The sequence below is a fragment of the Phoenix dactylifera genome, chromosome 15 (assembly GCF_009389715.1).
Source record: "Phoenix dactylifera cultivar Barhee BC4 chromosome 15, palm_55x_up_171113_PBpolish2nd_filt_p, whole genome shotgun sequence".
In the NCBI taxonomy this organism is placed as follows: Eukaryota; Viridiplantae; Streptophyta; class Magnoliopsida; order Arecales; family Arecaceae; genus Phoenix; species Phoenix dactylifera.
In genome coordinates, this window is record NC_052406.1 from 10,530,452 (window position 1) to 10,557,249 (window position 26,798).

At 38.3% G+C, this 26,798-nt stretch overlaps 3 protein-coding genes across 3 annotated transcripts; 2 read left to right on the forward strand and 1 right to left on the reverse strand.

Moving 5' to 3' along the window:
• Positions 1-367: 367 nt before the first annotated feature.
• LOC120113303 (peroxisomal membrane protein PEX14-like) lies at positions 368-9,029 on the forward strand. The gene is made up of 11 exons (XM_039134408.1): positions 368-521; positions 1,612-1,856; positions 2,014-2,062; positions 3,234-3,424; positions 3,805-3,991; positions 4,097-4,255; positions 4,934-5,007; positions 5,137-5,179; positions 5,272-5,339; positions 7,458-7,526; positions 8,348-9,029. Exons 1-11 carry the CDS (start codon positions 485-487, stop codon positions 8,855-8,857), a joined length of 1,632 nt encoding a protein of 543 aa, XP_038990336.1. The 5' UTR covers positions 368-484; the 3' UTR covers positions 8,858-9,029.
• Positions 9,030-13,810: 4,781 nt separating this feature from the next.
• On the forward strand, positions 13,811-20,035 carry LOC103705855 (1-deoxy-D-xylulose 5-phosphate reductoisomerase, chloroplastic). The gene is made up of 12 exons (XM_008789740.4): positions 13,811-13,983; positions 14,787-14,965; positions 15,398-15,484; positions 15,600-15,725; positions 15,805-15,867; positions 16,356-16,505; positions 16,691-16,758; positions 17,231-17,342; positions 17,437-17,541; positions 17,712-17,833; positions 18,441-18,587; positions 19,187-20,035. The coding sequence occupies exons 1-12, from the start codon at positions 13,899-13,901 to the stop codon at positions 19,353-19,355; spliced, it is 1,413 nt and encodes a 470-aa protein (XP_008787962.1). The 5' UTR covers positions 13,811-13,898; the 3' UTR covers positions 19,356-20,035.
• A 5,188-nt stretch (positions 20,036-25,223) lies between these two features.
• On the reverse strand, positions 25,224-26,270 carry LOC103705856. The gene has a single exon (XM_008789741.4). It carries the CDS (start codon positions 26,194-26,196, stop codon positions 25,456-25,458), a length of 741 nt encoding a protein of 246 aa, XP_008787963.1. The 5' UTR covers positions 26,197-26,270; the 3' UTR covers positions 25,224-25,455.
• Between the last annotated feature and the right edge of the window lie 528 nt (positions 26,271-26,798).

The following is a 26,798-nucleotide window of genomic DNA, read 5'->3' on the forward strand; positions in this document are numbered from 1 at the left end:
AAGTGAAGGGAGAAAAGGTGGTCAAGCTTGGAATGCCAATAATTGTGTATGACAATATAAATTCAAAACATTGAAACTCTGATCATTGTATTGCCATCATGAAATGCAAACACAAATAGGTCATTATATGGACACCAGCGAACATGTGAAAATTTCTTGACTCAAACCTAGATCATAGACATCCATGGCTGGTCCGTATCGCGATGTTAAGCTAGAATGACTCAGCTCAAGCCAAAATTCGAGCTTCCAGTTTTAGATTGCTAATTTTGGTCGACCCTATTGGATTTGGGGCTGGACTTGGACGGCGGCGTGGCCCATCCGACCCGGCCCAATACCTACCCTAGTTGAGTGATAGGCTTAAGCTCGGGTCCTGCACTCGTGTACGCCTTGTCCTTCCTCAGGCTGGCTCTGTGGTTCTTCTTCCATTTCTACTCCCGCTGCACGTCTCCCTTCGTTTGGTGCAGAGCGGTGGGAGGTGGTGGTCATGGCGACTCAATCCAACGAGAATCCCAACAACCAAGGTGATTTCTTCTCTTTCCCAAATCCCTATTTGACAATTCTATGTCCCAATTTAATTTCTTGTTCCCTTGAGTCTACTGGGTTTCCGATCTGAAATCATTTTGAAAAAGGATTCCTTTTTCGTTTCTCAGGCACTAGATTCCAGTTTTTAACTTCTTTTCCCCTGTTTTATATGTCCTACTGAGTTTCCTTTATCTCCAATCAGAATTTGTCCGCGTGATGGATGTTATCAGCTGTGGTTTAATCGGTGCATAAGGTAATCCATTATTGAATGAGAAAAAGAAAATCATTAAATTGGGGAATTATAGATTGTTTTGAGATAAAGAAGCTGAATGTATAGGCGCGTATTGTAGTTAAAAGATGGTTTCTTGATCTCTCCGAGGGAGCTCCACTTGCCTTTTGACTGATTCTATTTATTGACAAGGAAGAAGGAGGGAGTTTGGATACTGGTTTCAGTAAATTAAAAAGAAAAAAAAAAGTAATCAGCATGGATGTCAGAAGAAATAGAAAGAAGGCAAATTTTTATTTGGGTCAAGATCAGGGTTTTTGATGTGAAAATTACCCTTGGTACCAGCATCTAAATTTTTTTGTTAGAATTCTTGATGAGTACTTTCGTAGGCTAGAGGCTTCAGTTGTGTTACCTATGAAACAAGAGAAACTGGATATCACACAGAGGAGAGTCCACTGAACCACCTCTTTGTTCTTTGAGGTTCTGAATAACTTGTGAAAAAATTTCTTATAGCCTCACGAGGTTACTTAGTTTTTTCAAACATTTTGAAAGTAGATGAAGCTTGCTTTCAAGGTTCTTTGAATTACCATAGATTCAAGTTTTTTCTTCACAGAATTATTTTGATATTGTCTCTGCAAATGATAGTATCCAATAACGAAAAAAGATTAATAATAATGAACTTACCTGAATTATAGGTTTAATTATGCTTGACATGGCAACTGGTGTTATTTTTTACTGTAAGCGTGAACTTCTCAGGAGAATGCAGGGGTTGCCAATGCATATATATCATCCCTGTAAATTTATGAAGAAAAAACAGGCTATAATATTTGTACATTGATATCTGTTGCACCATCTAACATTAGGGCCTGAGTTATCAAAGACAGTGGAAGGGGATGGGAAGGATGTCAAAGGAGAGGCTGCCAATGAAGCTTCAGGAGAACCAGTGTTTACAATACCACAACCAGTAAGGGAGGATCAAGTGCAGAATGCTGTTAAGTTTCTATCTCATCCAAGAGTACAGGGTTCCCCGATCATTCACAGGCGTTCCTTTCTTGAAAGGAAAGGCCTGACAAAGGAGGAAATAGATGAAGCCTTTCGCCGTGTACCTGTAAGCTTTTCTCTTCCCCCCCCACCCCCTTCTTCTCCTAAAAGTTCCTTTTGGATTTCATTTTACATCATACAACTTTTTCCTTTTGGTGAGGTGTTCTTTTGCAGAGGTCCAGTTTTTTGTTTTTCACTGCTTTAATGCATCATATGTATTACAGGACCCTCCTCCAAATGCTACCAGTGTTGAGGCTGCTACCATAAATCGGGGTAATCTATTTGAAGTTTAAACCCTGTGCATTGTTTGCATTATTTTGTTACTAATGTTGGTACTGACACCACAGTACGCAGTCATAAATGTTGTTTAGATTTTAGACTTCTTACAAATACATCTAATGATTGCTGAACTACCTAGACCACCAAGGCCTCCACCAGGACTTAGTAGGAAAGGATTTTATTATGTTATTTGGTGTTAAAAATTATCACTTTTGTCTTATTCTTCATTTCTATATTGCATACTTTTTCTTTACTTACATTCCAGCATTAGTCTTTTATTTTTTCTATGTTTTTTTTTGTGTTTACCTGAGAATGAACTTCATAAAATTTTTGCTTGATACTTTGAACCTAGGACCTTGCGCTTTTAGAGTAAGTTCACCATCCAGAATTGTATACTCGACAAGTTTGGCTAGATTGCTGTAGTTCATTGGGATTTGGTGAAGTTTTTTGTTTTCTCATTTGAGGATCAAAAGATGGCATTGGTTGGATAGTGATATGTGATTTTAAAGTTTTGTGCGACAAAAGCTTCAGACCGGACTCCTATTAACAATGATAATCTGAAATGATATTTAGATGCCAACTTTTGTTGAAAAAAGTGGAATGCTCCATTAATTAATTCCTTGATGGGTGAGGGAAAAAAGCCTCTTTTGTTTTTGATTCAGTTCTAAACTGGTTACTCTACTTACATCAGTGTAGAAAAATAGGGCATGGATTATAGCTAACATGATGCGGTTTTTATTTCTTAATTTACTTTAATTTGATCGCTTTCATAGCATCCATATAATTGAATAATTTGAAGGGGCATTTCAAATCTAATATGGCTGTGATTAGGAGTTTAGGACTTGCCTAATTGACAACATAGTTAAACTATGACTTATCAGGACAATATCCACCCGAAGTAATACTTCTAATCTGATCAAGGCTATTCCAAGAAAACTTTCACACTAACTGATTTGAGTTGATCTTTTTTTCCTCTTAAAGGATGAACCCACCTCTTTACTAAGGTATACTCACCATCCTAAGTTGCAAAAACTGTTATTGCCCTATATTACATCTTTGCAAACTTGAACAAAATAACTAAAATTTCTATAAAATGTAAAAAGAAAACAAATTCCTCTATCTCTTATCTTTAATTGAATGGCTGATTTGTTTTGATTGTTAACAGCTGTGCAGCCGAAATCATCTACAGGCTTGCAGCCTCAAGCCTCGGTACAAACTCCACAACCAGCTGCTGCTCCTGCTAGTGGGGTTCCTGTGGCTACAAGTTTGCAGAAATCCAGATTTCACTGGTCCCATGCACTTCTTGCCACAGGGGTGCTAGCTGCTTCAGGCGCTGGTACAGCTGTTCTTTTTAAGGTATTTATCCATCTGTTTACTCGTCTTGCAGTTTACTGGGATGTTAACGTGTTTGCTGCTAACCATTGTTTCAAGCACTGGGTGGCACATAACATGCCAGGCCAATTCTGGCAGCTAGTGTGAGTTGCCAAACACCTTGTAACTCTAATGTTAATATTTTTTAAATAAAAAGGGTTGCTATTAGTTGTTTCTTTTGTTTCAATACGGTGAGCTTGTGTGCCAGCATGGCACATGCCATGTCAGCCACCAGCCAGCATGCCCGATGCCGCCCAGCACTTAAATCCTTGCTGCTGATCAATTATATTTTTCTGATTTAGATTTGGTGGCCATTAAATAAATGCTATTTCTGTATTTAACATATGTATATATATTTTTAACAGAGTGTGGTTGTTCCTAAGCTGAAATCTTGGATCAGAAAGGTTGTTGCAGAAGAAAGTGAATCTGATAAGAAAGATAAACAGAGTTCCAGGTTGGCTGAAGAAGCAACAGAAGCTGCAAAAGCAGCTGCCTCTGCTGCTGCTGTTGTTGCTAAAGCAAGCCATGAATTGTTAAATGCTAAAAATGAAGGTTATTTAAGATGAATTTATCCGTTTTCCTAAGCTTGTAAATTATTTATTATCATATGTGATCTTTTGTTCCTGACTTCAAGAGCTTCCTACCCCTTCTTGTTAGAGAGGAAGTACTTTGAGGCTTTTATGGGAGCACTAGATATGCAAGTGAAGGAGATGAAATCCATGGGTGATGCTATTCATAAGTTGGAAAGCAAAAGGGGAACCAGTTTATCTCAAGAGAAGCTGCTAGAAGAGTATATCCAATCCACGGTAGGGAATGGTAAGTTAGTTGCATGGATATACCATATCTCCTTTTCTTAGATAATAATTGTCCTATGTGATATTGCTTTAATGGAACACACCATTGTGAAAAATCAGTCTTCTACCTTGCATATAAATTGCACCGAGTTTGCCTCGTACTGGATGGAATTGTCGATTCCGGCCAAAAATTGACCGATTTCGGCCAGTGTCATTGAGGTTAAATTGACCAGTTTCGGCCGGTTTCATTGAAGTTCCGGCCCCCTATGGGGATGGAACTGTTTTCATATAGTGAACCGACCCAGTTTGGCACTGGGTTAGTTCGGTACTGCCTGAATGGGGCGGTACGGTCCGGTTCGGCAGACATTGGCCGAAATATTATAGGCCTGGAATTACTACATACTGTATTTGGTGGTGCCCAATACTGGATCGAATTGGGATCTTGGTCAAGATAAAAACTTTGCCTCTAATTAGGTGATATTGTTTTATACTAGCATTAAAACTTCTAGGTTTACCAGTAAGATATTGTTTTATACTTGCATTTGTGAGTTATATCTTAAATCTCTCCTATGTTCGAGCATTGCTTAATAATGTGGTGATACATCTTTCCCAAACATTTTCAATCAATAATATTACCAGTACCTATGATGCAATTTCTCTCAGCTAACTACAATTGTAATTGTTTTTGTACAATCTTCAGGGCCAGCTAACAACTCATGGAGAACTTCTCAGGTCAGTCAACCAGATGCAAGTCTCCCCTCTATGTTTTCAAAGGTAAAATTACAATTTTGACTATGGTACATTGCTTGAATTACTTGAACTTTTTAGCTACTTGAGTATTGTCATTAATTAGTTTGATTTTATTGGGAAATTTCTCACTAGTTCTTTAATTTTTCTTTTCAGCAAGCTAGAGTAAACGGCATGCCAAATATGGACTTTGGAAGAGGTAATCTTCAGTTCTTTTTCCCTCCTATTTGGCCTTTATGTTGCAATTCTCATTCCCTTCTGTTTCTTATCTTATTTGATTTTACTGGACAGCGAGGCCTTCATCCACACCTGCATCAGTGGACTCTATATCTGCACCACACACAAAGCTATCTATGGAGGTATATAGTTCCATCCTCTTGTCAATACCTTCATACCCCCCCCCCCCCCACAAACAACAACAAACAAAAAAAAAAGAAAAAGATAACAGCATTGATCTAGCACTATAATTGCATGAAAGAAAGTGATATTGGTGTTTTTTTAATGCCAAATCTTTCCCATTTGTCCCGAATACTTGTTTTGATAGGAGACTTATTGTAGTGCTTCATCAGAACATCGGAATCTTTATATGCTGTCTGAGAATAGGGTTCACTTTCTGCAAACCATTTTTCCATGTGACCCTTTTGGGATATTTGAACGGCATATTTTTCTCATTCTCTGCATGGATGTTTCAAATTGTTTGTTTTTTCATTTGAATTTGCAAATTGTAACACTGGATGCCAGCTGTTTCTATCTTCTGTTCTTGGTGTCTAGTGTTAGCATTTGCTTAACAGAAGTTGCAAAACTAAGGTATGTAAAGAGGATGGCTGCTTAATTAAGGCTATGACTGTGACAGTCATGAAATTATATGGTGTCTTTTAAACCCACCTTGACCTCATTGATGAGATATATTTTTGTTAGTATATAAATAATGCTTGTGTAACATGTAAATGGATCAGCAATATTTTGGATATTTCTATCTGCTCTCTAAGTAATTGCAACCCTGATACAAGGCATTGTCGAATTGGATTTTCCAAGTAACGGAAAACTATAGTTCCTGAATTTTCTTTGTTTAGAAAAATGAAATTAATTGCAGAACTTATCATTCGACTTTGAGGAGGCTAATTGATGCTTGGAAAAAGGGGAACTATTGGCTGCTAAAATTACAGGAACAGTGACGATATCCTTGGTGCTCCCAGATTCTTCTGCCCTTGAAGTTGACTTCCAGAGTTGCAAGTTGAAATAACAATTACTCAAATATGAAGAATCTTGTTTCAGATTATGCCTCTTACTGAAATTCTAGCTCAAAGCTGAGGAACCACTCTACAGGGTTAATTCTTGTCGTCTCACTAAATTAAATTTTCAATGAAGAAGAAAACTGGAAACTTAAGTAAAATTTTTTCATGTGCTATTTTCAAGTAGAAGAAAAGTCCTCCCATATAAACTTAATCCTATGTCTAACCCCTGATTAGCAAAAATTAGTTTCCTACAAAACAACATATAAAGAGACAAAGCTGCTTCATATAAAGAAAATTTCCTAACACAAACTGTATGTAATATAGGATTTTTTGACACTATCCCTTCCTACAATGGATATTTAAATTCGTAATGAAATAAATGAAAAAAAAACTAATCTAAAAACTGCAATGTAAAATAAATTATTATATGTAAACTACTCCTGCACTCTAATTGGAAGGAATCTCCATGTCAATATTGGCCCTTTAATATCCGGTCCTTTGAGAACACATCCCCATATCATGATTAAATTGTCAAATGAGCTTCCTGAAGCATGGTATATGCTACTTGTTGGTCTCTACAGTTTTCCGTTGCTTGAACCTAAAGTCGTGCAATCTTTGAACAGGAACATCCCTTCTGCTTTCATCACAGTTATCTGTTGGATGTGCCATCTATTGTGTGGTATTGAATCTTAGTTGTCCATTTATGTAGGCCTAAAACTCGAAATATGTGAAGGGATGTCTCTTATTCTCTCTGCCTTCTGACTAGCATTCATGACCATTCAGTATGTTTGATTTACAAATTTAACTAACTATACCTCCTTTTTTAGGGATATTACATCATCATCTAACCTGCTTTTGAGGTCTTTGGGGATGACATATGACCAGTTAAAGATCCCGACCAATTTATGAAGTTAAAAGGATTCCGTTCATGTACAAATATGAGACCAAAGCTTTTATTTCTCTGCTATTTTGCTTTATTTCCTTACGATTATGAAGGCACATTTCTTTGTGACCTTGTTATTCCTGCATTAAAATTGTGCAGTGCTCTCTGTCTCTCTCTCCCTCTCTCTCTCTTTGTGCGTGCGTGCTCGCACGTGCGAGTGCTGTTTGGATATAAAAAGAGTGTTACCTCCTCAAATCAAACTAGACTGTTAATTCTACTAATTTTCTGCATCAGATTATGTTTTGCTTTTATTACAAAATAATTGTAGTTCATTTGCTTTTTCCTATTCTAATGTCCAGGAGGTCAATGACATGCATCCAAGTCCTGATCAACCACCAACAAAACCTCCTTCAGCTCCTAGACCAAAGGTTCGTGTAAGGGCTTTTGTACTTCTAGTTGTGTAGTATAATTTCTGTATTATTAAAATCAAGATTTTAAATCCCATGGGATGGGGTATCCTAGTTTCTCGATGGAACGGGACGCCCCACTATCCTGCCTCATCCTGAAGTTACCCTCTATTACTCTCCCTTTCTTCTTTCCTTTCCTTTCCTTTTTTTTCTTTCTCTTTCTTTCTTTTTCTTCTTTCCTTTTTCTTTTTTACCTTCCTTTCTTTCCTTTTTATCCTTTCTTTTCTTTTCCCTTCCTTTGCTTCTTTCTTCTTATCCCTTCTTCTTTTTTTTTCCCCTTACCTTCCTTAATTCTTTTTCTTCTCCCGTTCTTTCTTTCTTTCCTTTTTCTTCTTTGTTCCTTTCTTTATTTCCCTTTTCTTTTCTTTCCCCGCATGGATGGGTTTCGGACTCCCAACCTTGTCTTGGTCCGATTTTCTCACAGGAACATGACAGGAGTCACGGGATGGTTGAGGCGCCCCATTTCCACTGGAACTTAAAACCTTGGTTAAAATATAATTTTGCATCATTTATTTTGTTTTAGTATTTTTTTTTTCGTTGATATGGAATTGTTTAGCCTTGTACGCATGAGCTGCTATTTGTGTACTTAAGCACATTTTATTAGATTTTCAAATATTAGGCATATTTTTCTATCCTAAGAAAATGAAAGAAATTCATCACTTTCATTTTCTCGGAGAGAATTGCCATTTCTATTTTTGTAGTCAGATATGGGTATATGTGTGCCTTCTTGTATTGTATTTTTTGAGCATTCTTTATTGGGTCAATGTGATTATTTCAAACAGCCATATTGGGAGGTGCGTCAGCAACCTCAGCAAAGGCCCAGCGGTGACCTCGTTTCCCAATCAAGCAATGAAGGGTTGAGTTCTGAAATAGAAGAGAGCACCAACCCCTCCTTTCCGATTCAGACGATTGGGAAGGCTCATGATGCTTCAGAGCCTTGGTGGAGGAAGAGGACTGCAAAAATAACCGAGATAGAGCCTGAAATGAAGGAACCAAAACAGTTCCCTTATGGAATCGGAACCAGAGAAGGGCCTAGTCAGCGGAGATGGGTCCCACCTCAGCCACCAGCGATTTCTATGGCAGATGCTGCCGCTGCCATTCGACACCCGAAACCATCTGCTCAAAAGCAGCAGCAGTCAGGGGATGAGCGGTCGGCGGCGAGCTCTGATGATGGAGAGGAGAGGATGGTGAAAGCACTTGACTCTGCTGTTGAGGTGGAGACCTCCAGTGTTGCAGAAACAAATCAGACTGAAATACAAGAAGAACGGGCAGATGGAATTGAAGTAAACTGATAGCTCAAAATAAGAGTTTCAAATACTTTACACTGTTATAGCATACTCTTTTAAGGGGAGAGACAGGGTAGCAAATGACAACAGTTCTTGTCCCCTTTACTTGTTTATTATGCATCATTGAACTGATCTATATTTCATATATATATTTGCTTCTAAACCACATTGGAAGGTATATATAAGAGAAGATAAAGGGAGAGAATGGCCTATCTGTCAGTTTTGATGCTTATGTTTCACATTTCACGGAAAATAGGGGAATTCAAAATAGATAAAACAGGGTTTTAGATGCATAAGCTGTTTGACACCATCCTCGTGCTGCTTGGGAATTTCAAGGACATCTCTTTCACGTCTGCGAACGAGGACAAAAGTTGCATTCAAGTTGTCAGTAATGGAATTACTTAAAGATAACGAAGTTCTGTGCAATTTGTCTTCATAAAATTGTGCTTGATGATGAAAGTGAGGGCTACGGGTGTCTTCATAATTTTCTAGAAAGATTGGGATGCCCGAGGTACTTCGACTTGATCATAGATGGTAGTTGTACGAAGTATTGTTTTAATAGATCTTTTAAAGGAGTTGGTTTTCACAATAGTGGGGAGCTTGATGACCTGCAAGCACCCACTAATCAATCATAAATGATCTGAGTAACATTCCTAGCTGAGGAGTTTGAAGTGATGCATTTTATTTGATATGCAGTATATTTAGGCAGCCTTTCCTGAAGGATTGTTTGATAGAGTTTGCAAGCTCAATGATGGGAGAAAACCTTAGCACTAAAACTTAATAAAAACAAAAAAAAAAAACTCTGAAGCCACTTAAGCTGGGTCAGAAACACAGGTGGCGCTTTATCCTTTTTTTTTTTTTTTTTTTCCTTGCCATTGTTTGTCATAGCTGCATGAATATTTACTTGTAGTATGTTTGTTTTTTTTTTTTTCTAAAACGGATGATTCATAAAGTTCTACTACGAACACATCAAAAAAAAAAAAAAATAGAAAACAGCAAATTAAGGAGCACTTTAGGCAACTTCCTCTCTCCAACCTACTGCGCATCTTCTGGAGTGATTAGCCACATACAAGACCATCCAGCCTGCGGCTCTGTTAGCTTCTCCGTAAACATATTTGGCTTAATATGCCATGCCACCACTAGTATGAATCTACAACAATATAAATTACGGTGGGAGATTATTTGACCAATACCATTATATAACATAAAGGTTGCATAAGCATAGATCAAGTTAATCATAGCAACGAATCAAAAAAAAAAAAAAAACCATCAAGCAAAAGTCATATTAAGTCGGTCCCCATGAAATCGTCGGCAACAAAATTCCAAACTAGCAGTCACACTAGGTGGACTTGGATAGCTCTCGAGTCTTTGGGACATAATCCATTGAATATGACCTTCCGATTTTTCAAAATCATGGAAGAATTAAAAAAAAAAAATCAAGTCCATATCCTTAAAATATAGAGTGGAAAGGACACGATTCTTGTGTTTCTAGTTTAAAAATTCTAGGATATGAACATGTTACCTGCCCTGATGAATGTAGAATTATTATCTAAACTACGGGTAGGGCTTACCATGTGGCAATAGGATGGAGATAAGAGGGTGACTTTTTGCCACCCTCCATTGAGCCTGGGCATCTTCCAAGTCTCACCAGAGCGCCGGCCAACTTTGGAGTAGCCTCCACTACTAGCAGAGCTTTTGTTGGGTTGCAGCTCAGTCAAAATCCTATCATTCTATGGCACTATGATTGTAGTATGATACTTTCCAAGGGAGAATAGTCTTCATGTAGTTAATGATATCATGTTCGCATCAACGTATTGTCTTCGATTGAATTGTCCTCTTGCAGTTTCATGGATTACTTTGGTGGCACCTCCGGAAAGGAATCACATCACTGCCATTAGAACAGTTTGGATGGTCAGTCATCATGGGCATTCTCTTTGGAAATAACTAAAACTTTGAATTATATTTCATTCGTTTATTCCTCGAAAAAAATGTCAAACTTGACTGATCAACTCATGAGACTCGCATCCTTAAGCTGAATTTGGTACTTAGATCTCATTTATCTCTTATTCGCTTGAAAAATTATTTTCTCTACCATGTGCAGCATATGAATCTTATTCATCAAGCACTTATCTTGATGCACCATCACAGAATGAATCGCTGTGATTGGTGTATTGCACTGTCATGATTTTAAATAATATATTATTATGTTATAATGGTCTTTCACTTAAATTTTATTGATCATTATCATGATTATAGCAGCTATTATTTATCTCGGAAAGGGCAACTTCATATTTTTTTTAATAGTTAAATAATTGCTGACTATTGTAATAAGCGAGTACTGTGTGACACGTGGTTTGAAAGAAAGTCTAAGCGACAAGCATGAAATCCACGCGGCTACGTCCAACTTTGAACGTTGTAAGCATCGAGCAGAGACCATCTCTCCCAGGTGCAAAAAGCACGTGCGCCATGGAACGCTAACACTTATCTTTTGGCGTTGTTGGTTCAATTTGGTCTCCTTCGGCTGCTTAATTAGCAAGACGATGCTTACAAGAATCATGGAGGTATACACGTCAATCTATTGATCTTCTTGTAAGATGTAAGAGGATTTACTTCAACTAAATCAGCTACAGTGCTTGACAATGGATGGTCCTATATAACTTCCGCCCTAAATTGACCATAGCCGATGTGGAGAACTGGCCAATTAGAATCTCTTATGAAGACTCCAATCTACTGATCAAGGTCTGCCATGTGGCAAGCCTAAAAGCGCACGAGAAGTTTTTTGAATTTCAAAATCTTCCTATAGCTGGCAACACCTCGACCATGATAGCGGATGGTTTCCTAAACTGCGCATGCAAGATGCATGGAATATAAGGTGCATGTGAAACAATTGCATGTGATTTCCAGCACAAACGGCAGCCTGCCAAAGACGGCCAGCCTACGAGCCCGAGTTCTCCGAAGGCAGGTGCTAGTCTTCACCTATACAAGTCAATTTTAAAGAACCCTTTAGACAAATGCTTTCGAGCTTTGGCAGAGCAATGTGCTCACTCTCTCAACTTTCACTATTTTTGAGTGCTGCTCTGACTTAGGTATCAGAGGATCTTCTGTTGGATACTCTCCGATAAAAGAAAAATTTGTCTTTACTGTTTCAAGCCGAACTAGACACCAGACCGGAATCTCAAGCACAATCTCAACCTTTTAGTATGATTTCTGGTATTTAGCCGATTTGCACGCCTAAGCAACCGACTATCGAGCTGCCTAGCAATCCCTTCTACTCGGTGCGTGCCACAGTCATATCGACCGATGGCAACACTTCTATGATAATGGAATCGAGTTTCTATAAATAATGGACAGTCCTCTACAAATATTCCTCACCCTCCTAAGCTTAGTGAAAGCAGAATTGGACTTTAGGTCATTTAATACTCAATTACCAAAAACTTTGCCAACTTATATATATACATTAACACATTCATGAAAATCTCTTATTAGCTTAATATAGTTAAACTTATTTGATTATTGTATTAAGTTCTTTTTCCCTTATCTGCTAGAGCCTGCATAATCTAAAGGCAAATTGCTTTTTATTTATGTGTTTTCATTAAAATGAATATATATATATATATATATATATATATATATATAGAGAGAGAGAGAGAGAGAGAGAGAGAGAGAGAGAGATTCATCTTTGCTATTAAGGCACAAATTATCTTGAGCTTGTGATTTTGAAGCTTTATCTTTCTTTAAATACAAATATACTCTAATTTTTGGATATGATAAAATACATTTTAATTAGTTTTTAAATAAGAGAAATAAAAAGAGTGCATCAACTAAAATTGAGAATAGATATATGAAATGAAGATCACGACTATCAAAGATTCAAGAGGATCACCAGACTCAATGGTCCATTGAGATCAAGATAACGGGCTTGAAATATAGAAACATCCTCTTTATATGTGGAACTAAGACTTTGTATCTGACTGTTTTTAGATCTTGTTGTAGTAGCCGAAAGGTATTACTCCCGTATGGGTCCTCATACACTTCTCTTGTTTAAATCCTGACATTTTTGCCAGGCTAAAGGTCCAATCCCATAAATCTAATTACAAGCACCTCGATCATCTCATGATCAGCTTAATTGAGTTTATGTTGCAATGCCTCCTAGTATATAAATAGACCACGAATTGAGTCTGTTTTGATACTATCTGTAACAAATTAGAAGCTCATCTAAAAAAACTAGTCGAAAAATATTTTTTGGATTTCTTAACCATATATAAAATACTCAAGATGTATTCAAAATTTCAAATAGCCGATGAAGGACTAAACACATGCCCATACAGATTCTTCCATCTATGGTAACAAGAGTCTCATGCACAACCATGTCATGCAAATAGATAGAAGAATGCTAATTGACTTAAAATTATCCATGGTCAAGCATCTCATAGAAATTAAATAATCACATGAGACAAATCACATTCCAATGGTTGATTTTCGAGTAAATTGAAATAAAACCCTTCTTGACCCCTATTATTTGATAGCACTTCCCTCATCGACTTCAAAAATAACTCTGGTGTTCCACGTGCAAATCATTTTGTGTGCAATGTCACACCAGGAGTAGCTTTGGCATTTAATAATGCCATATACCACCAATATTAAATTTTTTTTAATAAACACCCATTTTAATTGTTAACCATGATATTATATACCAATAACCTGAACATTTATTCCGGATACTGTCTCTGGGGAAATTATTACATGAACCAGGTCCAGCGCATCATTCCAAATTCCGGATAATTTGTACGGTGGATAACGGGCATCCTCATTTGATCTTGAATTGTTTAAATACAAGGGATAATCTGGCGAGTGACTATTGGACCGGTCCACTGGACTTGGTCCATCAAAAAGTTCGACCTGTCTTCGATCTATCGCGCCCCACCGCCCATGTTAAAACCCGCCTCCAATCCGCATTTCCCTTCAAAGAAATATAAAGCCCCCATCTCTCTCTCTCTCTCTCCCTCTCTCTCGCGCTCGCTTCGGATAATCGAGGAGGAGGGACGTGATGGCGCTGAAACTTCCATTATCGACAGATATTGGAGGGATTTCCTTCATGGATTCAAGCAGAGGAGCCTTCCAACAGCTCAAAGGTGAGAGTTTTAGGATTCTCTCCTTCCAAAGAGAGCGGATTGTATTTCTTTTTTCTTACACTTTCATAGTATAGAATTAGTGGGCAGTAAGGTTGCTCCACTGTGACCTGGGTGTCACGGATAGCCTCTCCGTACATCTGAGTCTCCCCAGACCCCGCAGTAGCGAGAGCCTCGTGCACTAGACATTATTTTACCTTTTATAGTATAGCATTAGCTCAGGTGAGGCTGTGTGGTGTTTTCGTGCAGTTTTTCTGATTCTTTTTGCGGAATAATGGTTTATCGTGCGTTTTTTCTATTAAATTTCATTAGTTTGTTTAATTTCTTGGTGGGCATGTGTACATATTTGAGATATTTTAGATTATTTCTCGTTAATTTGGAAGGGTGTTAGATATTGAGTGTAAAGTTTCTCTCTTTTCTAAGAAAATTTGTATGTTGTTCGTGATCGGTCATGACGGATGTATTGATCCACCGGAAATCTGATGGTTTTGAGTGTGATTGAACTTACGATGGGTAGCTCCGTGGAGAAGCTCTTCATATCAGTACATATCAGTACTTTTCTCTATCTCGTTTCATTCTTGTTGTTAAAAAGTAAAAAGAAAATCCATTGTTATTGTCTATTAGCTTAAAAACTGACAATTTCTTCTTTTAATGATCATACGGAAGGGTGCGCAAGAGTGTTATTGCTTCTTGAATACTTCAAATAGAAAAATGAGGATTTAGTGGGTTGTCTTATGAGATTTGAGAATATGATTGTCTTTTATAGTAATATTGAAGTTAAATTCTCTACTATGTTGAAATTTCAGAGGGATTTCCTTGGAAAATGAAGAATCACACAGGTTCATGTAGGAGAATATGTTGCTCGATGCAGCAGGCTCCGCCGCCGGCCTGGCCTGGCCGAGCTGTTGCAGGATCAGGACGCAAGTCATGGGATGGTCCAAAGCCTATCTCAATTGTCGGATCTACTGGTTCGATAGGAACTCAGGTATGCACCATACAATACTGGTGCAGCATATTTTTACTTATCGTGCATTTCTTTCTCTTACATCTGTGCATTCTTTTGAGGGGATTATATTCAGGCATATTCACCCAAATGAATGTCTGAAAATTTGCCTGAAGTGCTTGTACGCCAACTTGAGACCTCCTTTATTTCTTGGACAAATATTGGTGCTCTACGTTTAGTTCTCATTCCAGTGCACAAAGTTGTTTGGGATCATGTCCTAGTGACATCTGCCATTGGTAATGGCCAAACCTCAAACCCATCAAACCAATAGGATGGCTGCGATTAAGAGCCTTAATGACCTTCCTGTGCATCTTGCTCAAATTATAGTCAAGTTTTTTTTTTTCTTCTATAAACTATGGACACCACATCCTGTTATACATTTTCTTCTGATTTTCTATTACTCTATATTTTCAGACATTGGACATAGTGGCTGAAAATCCAGATAAGTTTAGGGTTGTTGCACTTGCCGCTGGCTCTAATGTGACACTCTTGGCTGATCAGGTATGTATGAAGTTTCTTAAGTTGCCGAAGATGGCAACAAACAATTATAATTTGACAACAACTTTAAGTTCTGGTGAGTTTTGATATTTGTTCTTATTTTCTATTTCTTGAGCAGGTTAAAACATTCAAACCTCAATTGGTTGCCGTAAGAAACGAGTCATTGATTGGGGAACTAAAAGAAGCTTTGGCTGATGCTGAATACAAACCTGAAATTATTCCTGGGGAGCAAGGTGTTATAGAGGTCAGCCACCATTCCGCATCCATCCATTTGTTGTAATGGCATGATTTTGTCAAGTAATGTATTTGGATCTGATGTTCAGGTTGCTCGCCACCCAGATGCTGTCACAGTAATCACGGGAATAGTAGGATGTGCAGGCTTAAAGGTAAAGGTCTTTTATCTTATTGCTTCAATAAGACTGTAAACTATATGTTTGATATGAAGGATTCTACTCTTAGTTTAGGTTTACTCCTGGTCAGTTTATTGAAAAACAACATATACGATTATATATGAATGGGTTCTATGGGGCAAGATTTTGGCATAAACAATGCAGCAATACCCAGATATTTGTGCTTCTGCTCGCTGGATGGTAGTGTCGGCCTAGTAATTGTAAAGGATGTTCATCATGGAAGTCTGTCAGTGAAGGCCTTTCTAAAACTATGGTTTATTGCTGCTAATTTTGTAACTATAGTTGCCAAAATGCTGTGAAAATGGTAAAACAATAGTGTTGTGTCATTAGATTTACTATTTCTGGTCATTTTTTCAGATCTGACCTTAGGATGTCGAGATAGTTTTGGTTACTGAAAATCTTGATGATAATCGATAAACATCCATGTACAATGAAAACCCCGCTTTTTCTTATTTTATTGTCAGCCCACTGTAGCTGCAATTGAGGCTGGAATTGACATAGCCTTGGCAAACAAAGAGACTCTTATTGCAGGTGGTCCTTTTGTGCTTCCTCTTGCACACAAGCATAAAGTGAAAATACTTCCTGCTGATTCAGAACATTCTGCCATATTCCAGGTATCTTGGTTTGTTGCTGATGGAATTTTTCTAGGTGCATTCCAGATTGCAGTTCCTTTCTTGTTATGAAATGAAAATATTCTCTGCGTGCTATCTGTTTACCTGACTGCATGCTCATAGAGAAATATTAATGCCTCAAGTTGGTGAATGAAAAATGATGATTAGGCAATGTTCATTTTCTCCAGTGTATTCAAGGTTTACCAGAGGGTGCACTTCGACGCATAATTTTGACTGCATCCGGAGGAGCCTTCAGGTGTGTCCAAGATCTACAATTTATCTATCATAGTTGCATCTTGATATGGAGAGTAATAAGGGAGATGAATTTTTTATTGCATACTTCGTCGAAAGCTTAGAGTTCTCAACAGCTCAGGACTATCCAGTAAACTTTTGATTAAATTTATTATTGAGCTATTAATCATTGTTCTTCCTATGGAGGCAAAAAGAGAGAAGAGAAAGCTTGATCAGTGAAACAGATTAAACTAATTTGAATTATTTGAGCACTTAAATTTCCTTTTGAAGTGTAAGTTCTTGATCTGGCTGCCTTTTACTACCAAACAGGTTATGCCTCCTAACGAAGAAAGCAACATAAAATGTGTCCCTTTTGATATAGTATGATAATCTCTTTCATGTTATGAAAAATTCATCTTCTCTGCAGTTATCTTCCTGTACCCTTCATTTTACAGCCAAGAATTTAGACCATCATTTTTACATGGTGTTTATGATAGGGATTTGCCAGTTGAAAAGTTGAAAGAGGTGAAAGTTGCGGATGCTTTGAAACATCCAAACTGGAATATGGGGAAAAAGATCACTGTGGATTCTGCTACCCTTTTCAACAAGGTATTATGTTCTTGATGACTTTGTAAGATGCAACAAATGTCTATTCTCTAGTTTTTCAAGACCTACAGCTATCAGCAAGTTCTTTATTATACAGGGGTTGGAAGTTATTGAAGCACACTATCTATTTGGGGCTGATTATGATAATATTGAGATTGTGATTCATCCACAGTCCATCATTCACTCCATGGTTGAGACACAGGTAAATCTCTTATAACTCCCATTGCTATGTTGATCAGTGATATTCTTTAAGTGATGTTTAACAGCTCGAAAGTTGCAATTATTGTTTCATTTGAAAGTGTTTATTTGGAGACACTCTAGTTCCCATCTACACATCAAGAATTCCTAAATTATTTTATGTTGTTTTGACAGGATTCATCTGTTTTGGCTCAGTTGGGATGGCCTGACATGCGCCTACCAATCCTTTATACAATGTCTTGGCCACAGAGAATTTATTGCTCTGAAATTACATGGCCTCGGCTTGATCTTTGCAAGTATGGAACTTCTTTTCCTAATTATAATGTTCCGCATGCAAAGTTTAGTTTTCAGGCCTTACAATTGTGCATTATCATGCACATGTAGTATATTATATAAATAAATATTATAGTAACCTACTAACCTTATTATAAATGATGGCAGCATGTTTTTTCTACGTTATAGCACCCAAATATACGTCTTATATGCCTTTGCTGTCATCTTAATTAAATGAGAAAGAATAATAGGCGGATATGGTTTGGGTAGATAAAATATACTGAATCAAGCAGATATAATTGATCTTTACAGTGAGTGAAAAACTCACTGAAATCTTATAATTGAAAAAAAGGCTCATTTTGTTGCTCCACATCAAAATATTTCAGCTGTTCTTGTCTATACAATGAAGTCAAAATATTATCAATAGATGGACTCTATGACAAATAATCACCACATCCTTTGATAACATAATCATGGGTTAGAAATTGCTATTGAAATATATTTGGTACAAAAAATGGAATTTATATTACAGATGATATCATGTAGGCAGCTATATGAATTAAAATTATCGAATGTGATTATCCGCTGATAAGTAAACATAATAAAACCTTGTTTAAATGGATTATGCAGGCTAGGTTCAATGACATTTAAGGCTCCTGATAATGTAAAATACCCATCCATGGATCTTGCCTATGCTGCTGGGCGAGCCGGGGGCACGATGACAGGAGTTCTTAGTGCTGCTAATGAGAAGGCGGTGGAGTTGTTCATCAACGAGCAGTATGCACTCTTCTCCTTTTCTTTAGGGCCTGTTATTATCTTGGTGATTTTTTTTTCATACTTAAACATCCGGTTTTTCATATTTTCAAAGTTAGTAATAATTGCACATGATTGTTCACTTCTGGAACCTTATAAAATGCCGCGCAATGTTTTCTTGATCAGTTTTTTGCTCTGAACAACGGAGCACATATACCAGATTTCCAAACCTTTTGCTTCAAAATTTTAAAAATTGAGTGGAACATCTGTTGCTGCCTCTCCTTCCTATATAAATTTTTCTATCAGAATTAAAGAATGATGCGACTTAAATGCTATAAATATTTGAGAGGCTGCACTGTTGGTTAACAACTCAACAGTTACAGTAAAGAGATTTAAAAGGAGTTCTCATTTAAATGGTTTTAAAAGAAGGAAATTTTTTTATACAGCTTTCCATCTCTAATCTTTTTATTTCTTTGTTCTGCTTTGCATTTCACAAAATTTTGTCAGTGATTTGTCAACAAAGTGAACAATCATTCTCTTACCTTTTGCTTCTGTCAAGATGGGAGGTGATCACTTTCCTTCGAATAGATGGATATATCTTATGGCATTTGCCTGTGTTTCAGAATCGGCTATCTGGACATTTTCAAGGTTGTGGAGCTTACCTGCAATTCCCATAGGAATGACCTAGTTGTCAACCCTTCCCTTGAGGAGATCATACATTATGACTTGTGGGCTCGAAAGTTTGCAGCCAGTCTACAACCATCATCCGGCTTGAGTCCTGTTCCTGTTTAAGTAGGCCGGCTCATCAGCTAGAATGCTGTGGGAAACGGGACGCCTTCAACTAGTTCTCTGGGTGTTAATTTCATTGCTAGAATCCATGAATGATGAAGCACCCAGCATGTGTTGCAACAGGAAAAGATGTAGGGAGAACTCATGTCTCAATCTTTATATACATCAACAATGTTCAATCGAAAAGAAATCAATGGAAAAAAGTTCAATGCAATCATAAAAGAGCAGCTAAAGAAGGAAGAGCAGGATTGGTCTGTTGCTTTGGATGCATTTTCTTGTTCCTCTACATTGTGTCGTTGTGTAATCTACGGAGGGCTGTTCATTGGCCATGCCAACCTGAGCAGCCTGATCGTCTGACCGAAACAGGGGTGGCGGCTGGGATTTTAGGCTCTAAGGCCTCAACGGGCCAGAATGTGAGAAGCCTGATAATTTCTGGGCTGCCCCAGAGAAACTTTTCAAACTTGGGTCGGGCTTGGCTCTGGTACCCTCAGGGCGTTAGCCTTAGTGTGAGTTTAGCTTGGGCCTGAGCTGTCAATCTTGGCTGGAACTGGAAACCTGATATGGCCTATGACATGCCAAAATCTGCTGCGAAAACAGCTTTAATAACAGTTTTGCGAGACAAAAAGCACAGTTGTAACTATGCAAATAAGAGAGAAAAATAGGCTAATCAGTAACTTTGATTGGTATCTTACCATGTTTTAGTGGCTTTTGGCATACCAACCTACCTTTTCTTTCTATGACCGAAAAGGTATCTAGACAAATTTACAACTTACTGATACAAAGTTGTGTGTAAATTGTGAACAGGAAAGAAGAGATATTGGAACCAACATGCACTTATGACATTCACAAGGGATACCAGCATCTAATAACACTACCTTAACTGCATGTAATCTATTCTCTGTCTAAAAAAAATGGAATTGGAAATCTCGATGGCTATCTACAATTGCTACAACTCCTTCATTGCTGCACAAATTTTCTCAAGATTGGAATCTGAGCAAAATTTGTTTGATCAATTACAATGCACATACCGCTAAATTTCAAGTTTTTTTTTTTTTTGTTGTTGTTTTTTTTTTGTACACATCATACCCCATGACGAACAAACTGACATGTGTTTTTTGTTCAACAGCAATTTACGTGTTAACTTCACTGGGTTAGCTCTGTGCTAGTCCCGGCACTCGACTTGACAGGACTCGTACAGACTTAATACAAACTAACATGTGATTTTTATGTTCTATAGTGATTTAGGTGTTTAACGTTGTAGTGTTAAGTTTGAACCACTCTCAGCAAAAAAAGAAAGTTAGTACTAATCCTGTCAAGCCAAGTGCTGAGACTAGTTAAAACTTAATGCAACCACATAATACGTGATGGGATGTAAGTTTTGATCCTAGAGGAATGTACATAAAATCCTGTTGAGGGAAAAATCCTCTTCCCCCCTCCTCTCTCTTTCCCTTATGTTATCCTTTTCCACATATCCAACAATTAAAAATAGGCATATGCCCCAATTTGACATGATTTTAAATGCCAAATTATTGCATGGGTGCATATTGGCAGAAAGGTATGAGACGCCACATGGGAAATAAAATTTAATTTGCTAGTTATTGGAAAGCCTATTAAGTCACAAAAGCTTCTCTTCTCTTATTATAAATAGTAGAGATGATGCAATGCAATCATATATCCAATTTAAAACTCGAACAAGAATTAGACATCTTGATGCTCTCTTGTGCATAAACCAATAACAACATTCACAGTAATTAAAATTAGCCCATATTAATTAAAATTCAAATAAGCATCTTTGATAAGAAAAAAGCACAATTCCAGTACAAAGGCAATCGAGACAATCCCCCCACCAATGACAACCAAAGCTAAGAAAGGCTTTTGCAGCTACTACAAGGGAATAAATCATAAGACCTGTTCACGAGATGCCACAGAAATTTTAGTTAAAAAGAACCAAATTAGAAGCAAAGATTCTAATTATAAAGAACTTACAACCAGCTCATACTAAGATTCCAACTTAACTAAATGTTTTACCAAAAGATCCCTCTTTAAGACTTCAACAATCATCGGTAGCACAAATGGGGAATCCTGTAATGCAGATCGATATTGTATTTAAAATATCGGAGCAACAAACAACACTATATGATATGTATAGTAATGCAGCCTCACCACTCTGATGTAGACTTATGTCCCTAGTTATATGTATAAAATAAAAGTCTTGAGTATATTGACTGACAACTATGATGGGATGAAATGTAGATATATTTACTGGAAGAGTATATGTTAGCTGGATTCTGATGTTTACTTTTTTGTAAGATTTGTGTTTCGCAACAATGTTATTCTGAAAGCTGATTGTGTAAGGGATTCTCAAAGTATTGCAGCATGAATCTTCAGTTTTGTTTCCAGAAGCAGCTAAACCTATGCTTCCCTATAATTATAAGCTATCCAAAACAGTTTGGGTATGGAATTAAAGGAAAAAGTTCTAGAAAATCTCTGCAGTAACTGGGGCAAGACTGTATATCTTCTGTTGTATATGAGTGCCAACAACCATAAGGTGTGCATATATATCATGCCAAGAACCAACTCGGAGAGGAGCAAAAAATCGAGTTACAGAAAGCCACTATGATCTTTCTCACCTGAAAAAATGGAATAGGGTGCAAGGACATAATGCAAGTTTTCTTTTGCCTATAATAAACTATACACACACAAAGAGAGTGGACTGCTCACAGTGTTGAATTACCAATGCTGCACTCCAGCAAGTTAGAATGTCATAGTTTTGCAACCCAAAAAACAAACAAAAAAAAAAACAATGGCTATTACTCGCCCTGCATCCAATGCATTAAAAGTCTCGGGTGTTGCCAGAAATTTCAAGTCAAAAATTTTGCGCTACACATAAAGGCAGTTCTAATAATGAATCTCAACTATCATAAAATAATATAATATACCTCAACAGTTGTACAACATTATAAAACCACTATTTGATAATACAATAGTTTACTGAAATAGACTGTAACCACAAACTATGACTCGTCTACTTGATATCAACACTATGATTCATCCAAGTTAGTCTATGCATGAACAGCAAAATCATTTGGCCATTGCTATCTTCCTTTGATTAGATTTCTTTGGCTCCTGTTCGTTTGAACTTCTTCAAGCATTCATGAATGTGATTTCCACTGATACAAGGTTGGGTCATTTGCAATTAAAGAAGGCTTGAATCTCCAGAGCTTTCATCCAAAATTATTATGTACCCTTCCCTTTCTCTCTTACCCCAAACATACCAATATAAATCTTTTAACCAGGGTCTCCACTGATCAATACACCTAATCATATCATCTCAACTGCAGCAATCTCTTCTCAACTATGCACTACGCCCACTTAGTGCTTGCTGCCTGCATGGCAGCCTCATAACTATAACAAACATTGTGAAAACTAAATCTATTGAGCATTACAGCAAACAGATGATGGACAAGTCATTCATGGTGTTTAAAATGAACATAAAAAGATGCTAAAGGGGCTTTTTCCGGTGGAGCCGGTGGTGGTGGTGGTGGTGGGGGTGGTGGTGTTGATAGGGGAGGGGGGTGGTGGCCAAAGCAGGAGAACTAGAGGGAGAGGTGGAAGAGGTGCTCGTCCTTGTGCGTCCCTTAGCACTTGTAATTTCGTTGCCAAGTCTGGAGAGACTGCTTCTCATCTTCACGCCATCAATACGTGGGATGAGCGCAAGGGATCTGGACAACGATAGGCCTCTAGGAATTTTGTCTGCTTGGGAGTACCAATACAAGTGACATAGCGGAGGACCATATCCAAACTAGAAGTCTACAAGATTTGTCGCTATCTATCAAATGGTTTGGCTTTGAAAAGTCGCAACACCTTGACTTTCGGGTCAAATCGCACAATCTTAATCAAAAAAAAGTCCAACACAATGTTTCGGTGACTATTACGATGTCCTAGCGGAGCAGGTAGCTTTCAACCTACATAAAAAATTAAATCTATCACCATTTGGGTATGTGCTCGCTTAAGATTTTTCAACCGAAACAGAGAATTATAAATCCTCATGTCCCTTAGCCTACTAGGTCAAAAGATGTTTGCAATGGTACAAATAGTTGAATTGGATGACAAGAAGGGAAGAAGACTTCGTCTCTAACTAACTGCAGACTTTGTCATCAAGCTATCATCAATGAAAGGTGCCGCCTTTCCAAAACATCTAGAACCAGCATCGCTTGGATCATAACCAAACACAATTGTCCGCAAGAATGTAAATTCTGACCCATTCTTGTTTAAAAATGGTTTGAATAAAGAGTGGTTGCGAGAAAAAGAAAAGAATACTAGACCAGCTGAAATACACAACTCTTGGCATCAGCCATTGCCGAATATAAAAGATCAGTAGCAAAATTATTAACCCAAAGGTGTGGTTGTTGGAGATGAGTAGCTGTGTGATATTATATTTAAAATAAAAGTATAACATGTATTTGATGATTGACTTTTTTTTTCCCTGCATTTGTAAAACGTATATATTTGAACCCAAAGGTGATAGAGTCATGGATGACACTACAATAGAACTGATTGAACAATCATTAATTTGTTTTACTATACTATCAATGCAAGAGAATATGTCTGGAAAAAATAAATTTGAAGTGCGAAGAAATGTTTTCTGTGGAATAAAACCATCAAAAAATGTGTGTGGACGTCGGAGCAAGATCTCAAAGCAAATGCAGCTTTTCTCATGGACAGATGGGACTAGCTGGTTGTGATGTGCTAGATAATAAACTTGTCTTAAATAGGGAAGAAAAGGGGAAAAAAAATAGAGAAGATCATGTAAGTCGGATTGAAATAATTTATATCCTTCTTAGCATTTATATAAGATAAAATGATGGACAAGTAGTGCATGTTAGATGATGTGTGTTTTTTTCTCTCTATTGAGTTTTTTCATATCTACAGAAAAGTTAATAATTCTACAGATTAGATGACGGACTATGAGGCTAACCATACGTGATTTACATTATGAAATTTTTATATATATCTTCCGCTTTTTTAAAAAAATATTTTTTTTATTTTTATAAATATTTGTGCTCGTTTTAAATAATTAATTCATATGTTCTAAAAAAAAAAAAAAAGGCCTTTATGAGCTTTTTCACCTTTGAAAGCTTCGGGGGTTTGGTTGAAGATTCAAATACATCCTTAGAAGCCTCTCCAAGCAGCAGTATTATACCGTTTGTTTTGGTTGAAGATTCAAATACATGCTTAGAAGCCTCTCCAAGCAACACTATTATACTGTCAATTACGTTACTTGCTATGACAAAGGCATGCTTTCATCTTTATTGACAGAGTCCAGATATCTTTATTTTTACCAGGAGTCTTTTTCATCTTGGTCCGTTACTTCTTCTTTATTTGGATAATATTTTTCTTTTTAAGTGGTTAGATGTGACAAACTGACAATAATTCGAGTTCGAAGCACTTCACAAGAAGAGCAACACACAGAAGAGATGCCACCGTATTCCATCAATGATGAGCAAACCCCTATATCCTGTATCTGGCTTTTTCTATGTAGGAGAGCCGTGACCATGTGAAAGATTGCACATACAGAACCAAGTCCTCGGATAACCATGGCGAAAGCAAGGAACTTTCTTTCCCATTGGCACCCAAACCATACAACAATATGACCAAGTATGAAAGCAACAACGTACTAATATTATATTCATCAATATCATTTTAATTATATTTGAAAGATAAATTTTCGATCTCTCTCGCTTTTCTTGTTAAGACCATCAAAGTTTTTCTTTTTTCTTGATACAATGGTGACTCACACGCAGCAGATGTAGGTATAGTCAACAAAATTAAAAAAAAATATGATAAAATACCGACACCAACACTGACATGTGGTTCTTCCAAAATGAAGTTTTTCGAGTGGTGAGCCGCGAAGGATGTCATCTAGTCAGTGTCAAACCACCAGATCTTTACAAATGAAGAAAAACAGCCCAACGAAGCCGCATTTCCACATTGGAAAACAAATAATCAAAATGAAATGGTAAAATTTATTTTCCTAGAAAAAGGAAAGATAAAATTTTGAAAAAAATAAAAATGGACGATTTTGTCTTTAGGAGGGATGATGTTACCGGCCGAAGCCGTTCACATTGCCGAACAAACCGACCGGTCGGTACGGTAAGAATGACCGGCGCCCGCCCTTCGCCTTCTCCGCGTCTCCCTTCGCGTAGTACAAACGGTGGGCGGTGACCAGATCCAACTCCGTCGCCCGAGCCCCCTTCTTCTCCCCTTTCTTCGTCGCCGTCGCCGACGCCGACGCCGCCTTATGGGTTTTATCGTCCGCCGCTAGGAAGACAAACTTCTCCTTCCCGTCGCTGTGGCTCCGCCCCACCATCAGGTCGCGGAGCCGCCACCGCCGGGCTGACCCGGTGGAGGCGCTCTTCTTGCATTGCCCCGCCGACGGCCGAGACCACGCGCAGTACGCCCCCACCGCCGCGTCCGCCTCCGACGAATCAGACGACGTGGAGCTCCGTTCCATCTCCGCCGCCGGCGAGATGAGGAAGTTGCTGCCGAAGACGGGGTAGGAGGGGAGGATGCGGCCGTTGGAGAAGATCTCATCGGCAGTGATGGAGGTCTCCGCCTCCGGGTCCCTCGCCGCGAATGTGAACTCGAAATCGTCGCTGGAGTTGTCGTCGCCGTCTTCCTCCTCCTTCGCCGCTGCCGCTGCCGCCGCCGGTGGTTCCGCCAGGTGACTGGCTGCGGAGATCTGATGAAGGGAATCCTGATGGACGGTGGTGATCTCCTCCTCGGTCTCACCGATGCTGGGGGACAATTTCAGATACGGCTCCTTCTCACGGTGTTCCGTCATCGCTTTATGTCTCTCTCTCTCTATAGAGTCTCTTTCTATTGCTATATTTTTCTTGGGGAGGGACGGAATCGGGAACGGAGAGAGGGAGAGAGAGAGAGGAGGAGGGCGTTGCTTTTATAAAGGGTGGGGGGAGGGGGAGGCCGCGGAGTCCGCGAGAGGCTGGGACGGCGTCGACTTTGTTGACGGCCACCTCGCGTGGCTTTCCTTGGAGGGAAAGCACTTTAAAACCGCGTTTACCGGGCGCGATCTCGCACGTGCGGCAATCTCTAGAAGGTCAAACGACGGATTTCCTGGAGTTTGCGCTGCCGTTTGCATCCGAGATTTTTACGTGGGCGGCAGATCCGCCGTCCGGTCATCTCCGACTTTTAGTGGGGTCCAAAAATTTGTATACATATTGCATTTATACGAATATAGTAAGTTAGGTGGCTAAACTTTATGATCTCACCAACTGAAAGATAAATTGTTATGGCCTCAAATCATTATTTGGTTTAGCTCTAAACCAATGATGCTCCTTTATCTTAATAGGATTAAGCCCAAGTTCATCAACATAATTGGACCATGAAGGTGGGAGGGTGTTTCCTATGCGAGATGAGTATTAAGCG

Excerpts from the sequence above, each read along its gene's own strand:
- LOC120113303 (XM_039134408.1), top strand. The coding sequence starts at position 485 with ATGGCGACTCAATCCAACGAGAATCCCAACAACCAAG. Across the intron at positions 3,992-4,096 it reads GTTAAATGCTAAAAATGAAG|AGAGGAAGTACTTTGAGGCT; the intron begins GTTATTTAAGAT and ends CCTTCTTGTTAG. Across the intron at positions 5,180-5,271 it reads AAATATGGACTTTGGAAGAG|CGAGGCCTTCATCCACACCT; the intron begins GTAATCTTCAGT and ends TTTACTGGACAG.
- LOC103705855 (XM_008789740.4), top strand. The coding sequence starts at position 13,899 with ATGGCGCTGAAACTTCCATTATCGACAGATATTGGAGGGATTTCCTTC. Across the intron at positions 15,868-16,355 it reads TAGGATGTGCAGGCTTAAAG|CCCACTGTAGCTGCAATTGA; the intron begins GTAAAGGTCTTT and ends TTTTATTGTCAG. Across the intron at positions 17,834-18,440 it reads CCTCGGCTTGATCTTTGCAA|GCTAGGTTCAATGACATTTA; the intron begins GTATGGAACTTC and ends TGGATTATGCAG.
- LOC103705856 (XM_008789741.4), bottom strand. The coding sequence starts at position 26,196 with ATGACGGAACACCGTGAGAAGGAGCCGTATCTGAAATTGTCCCCCAGC.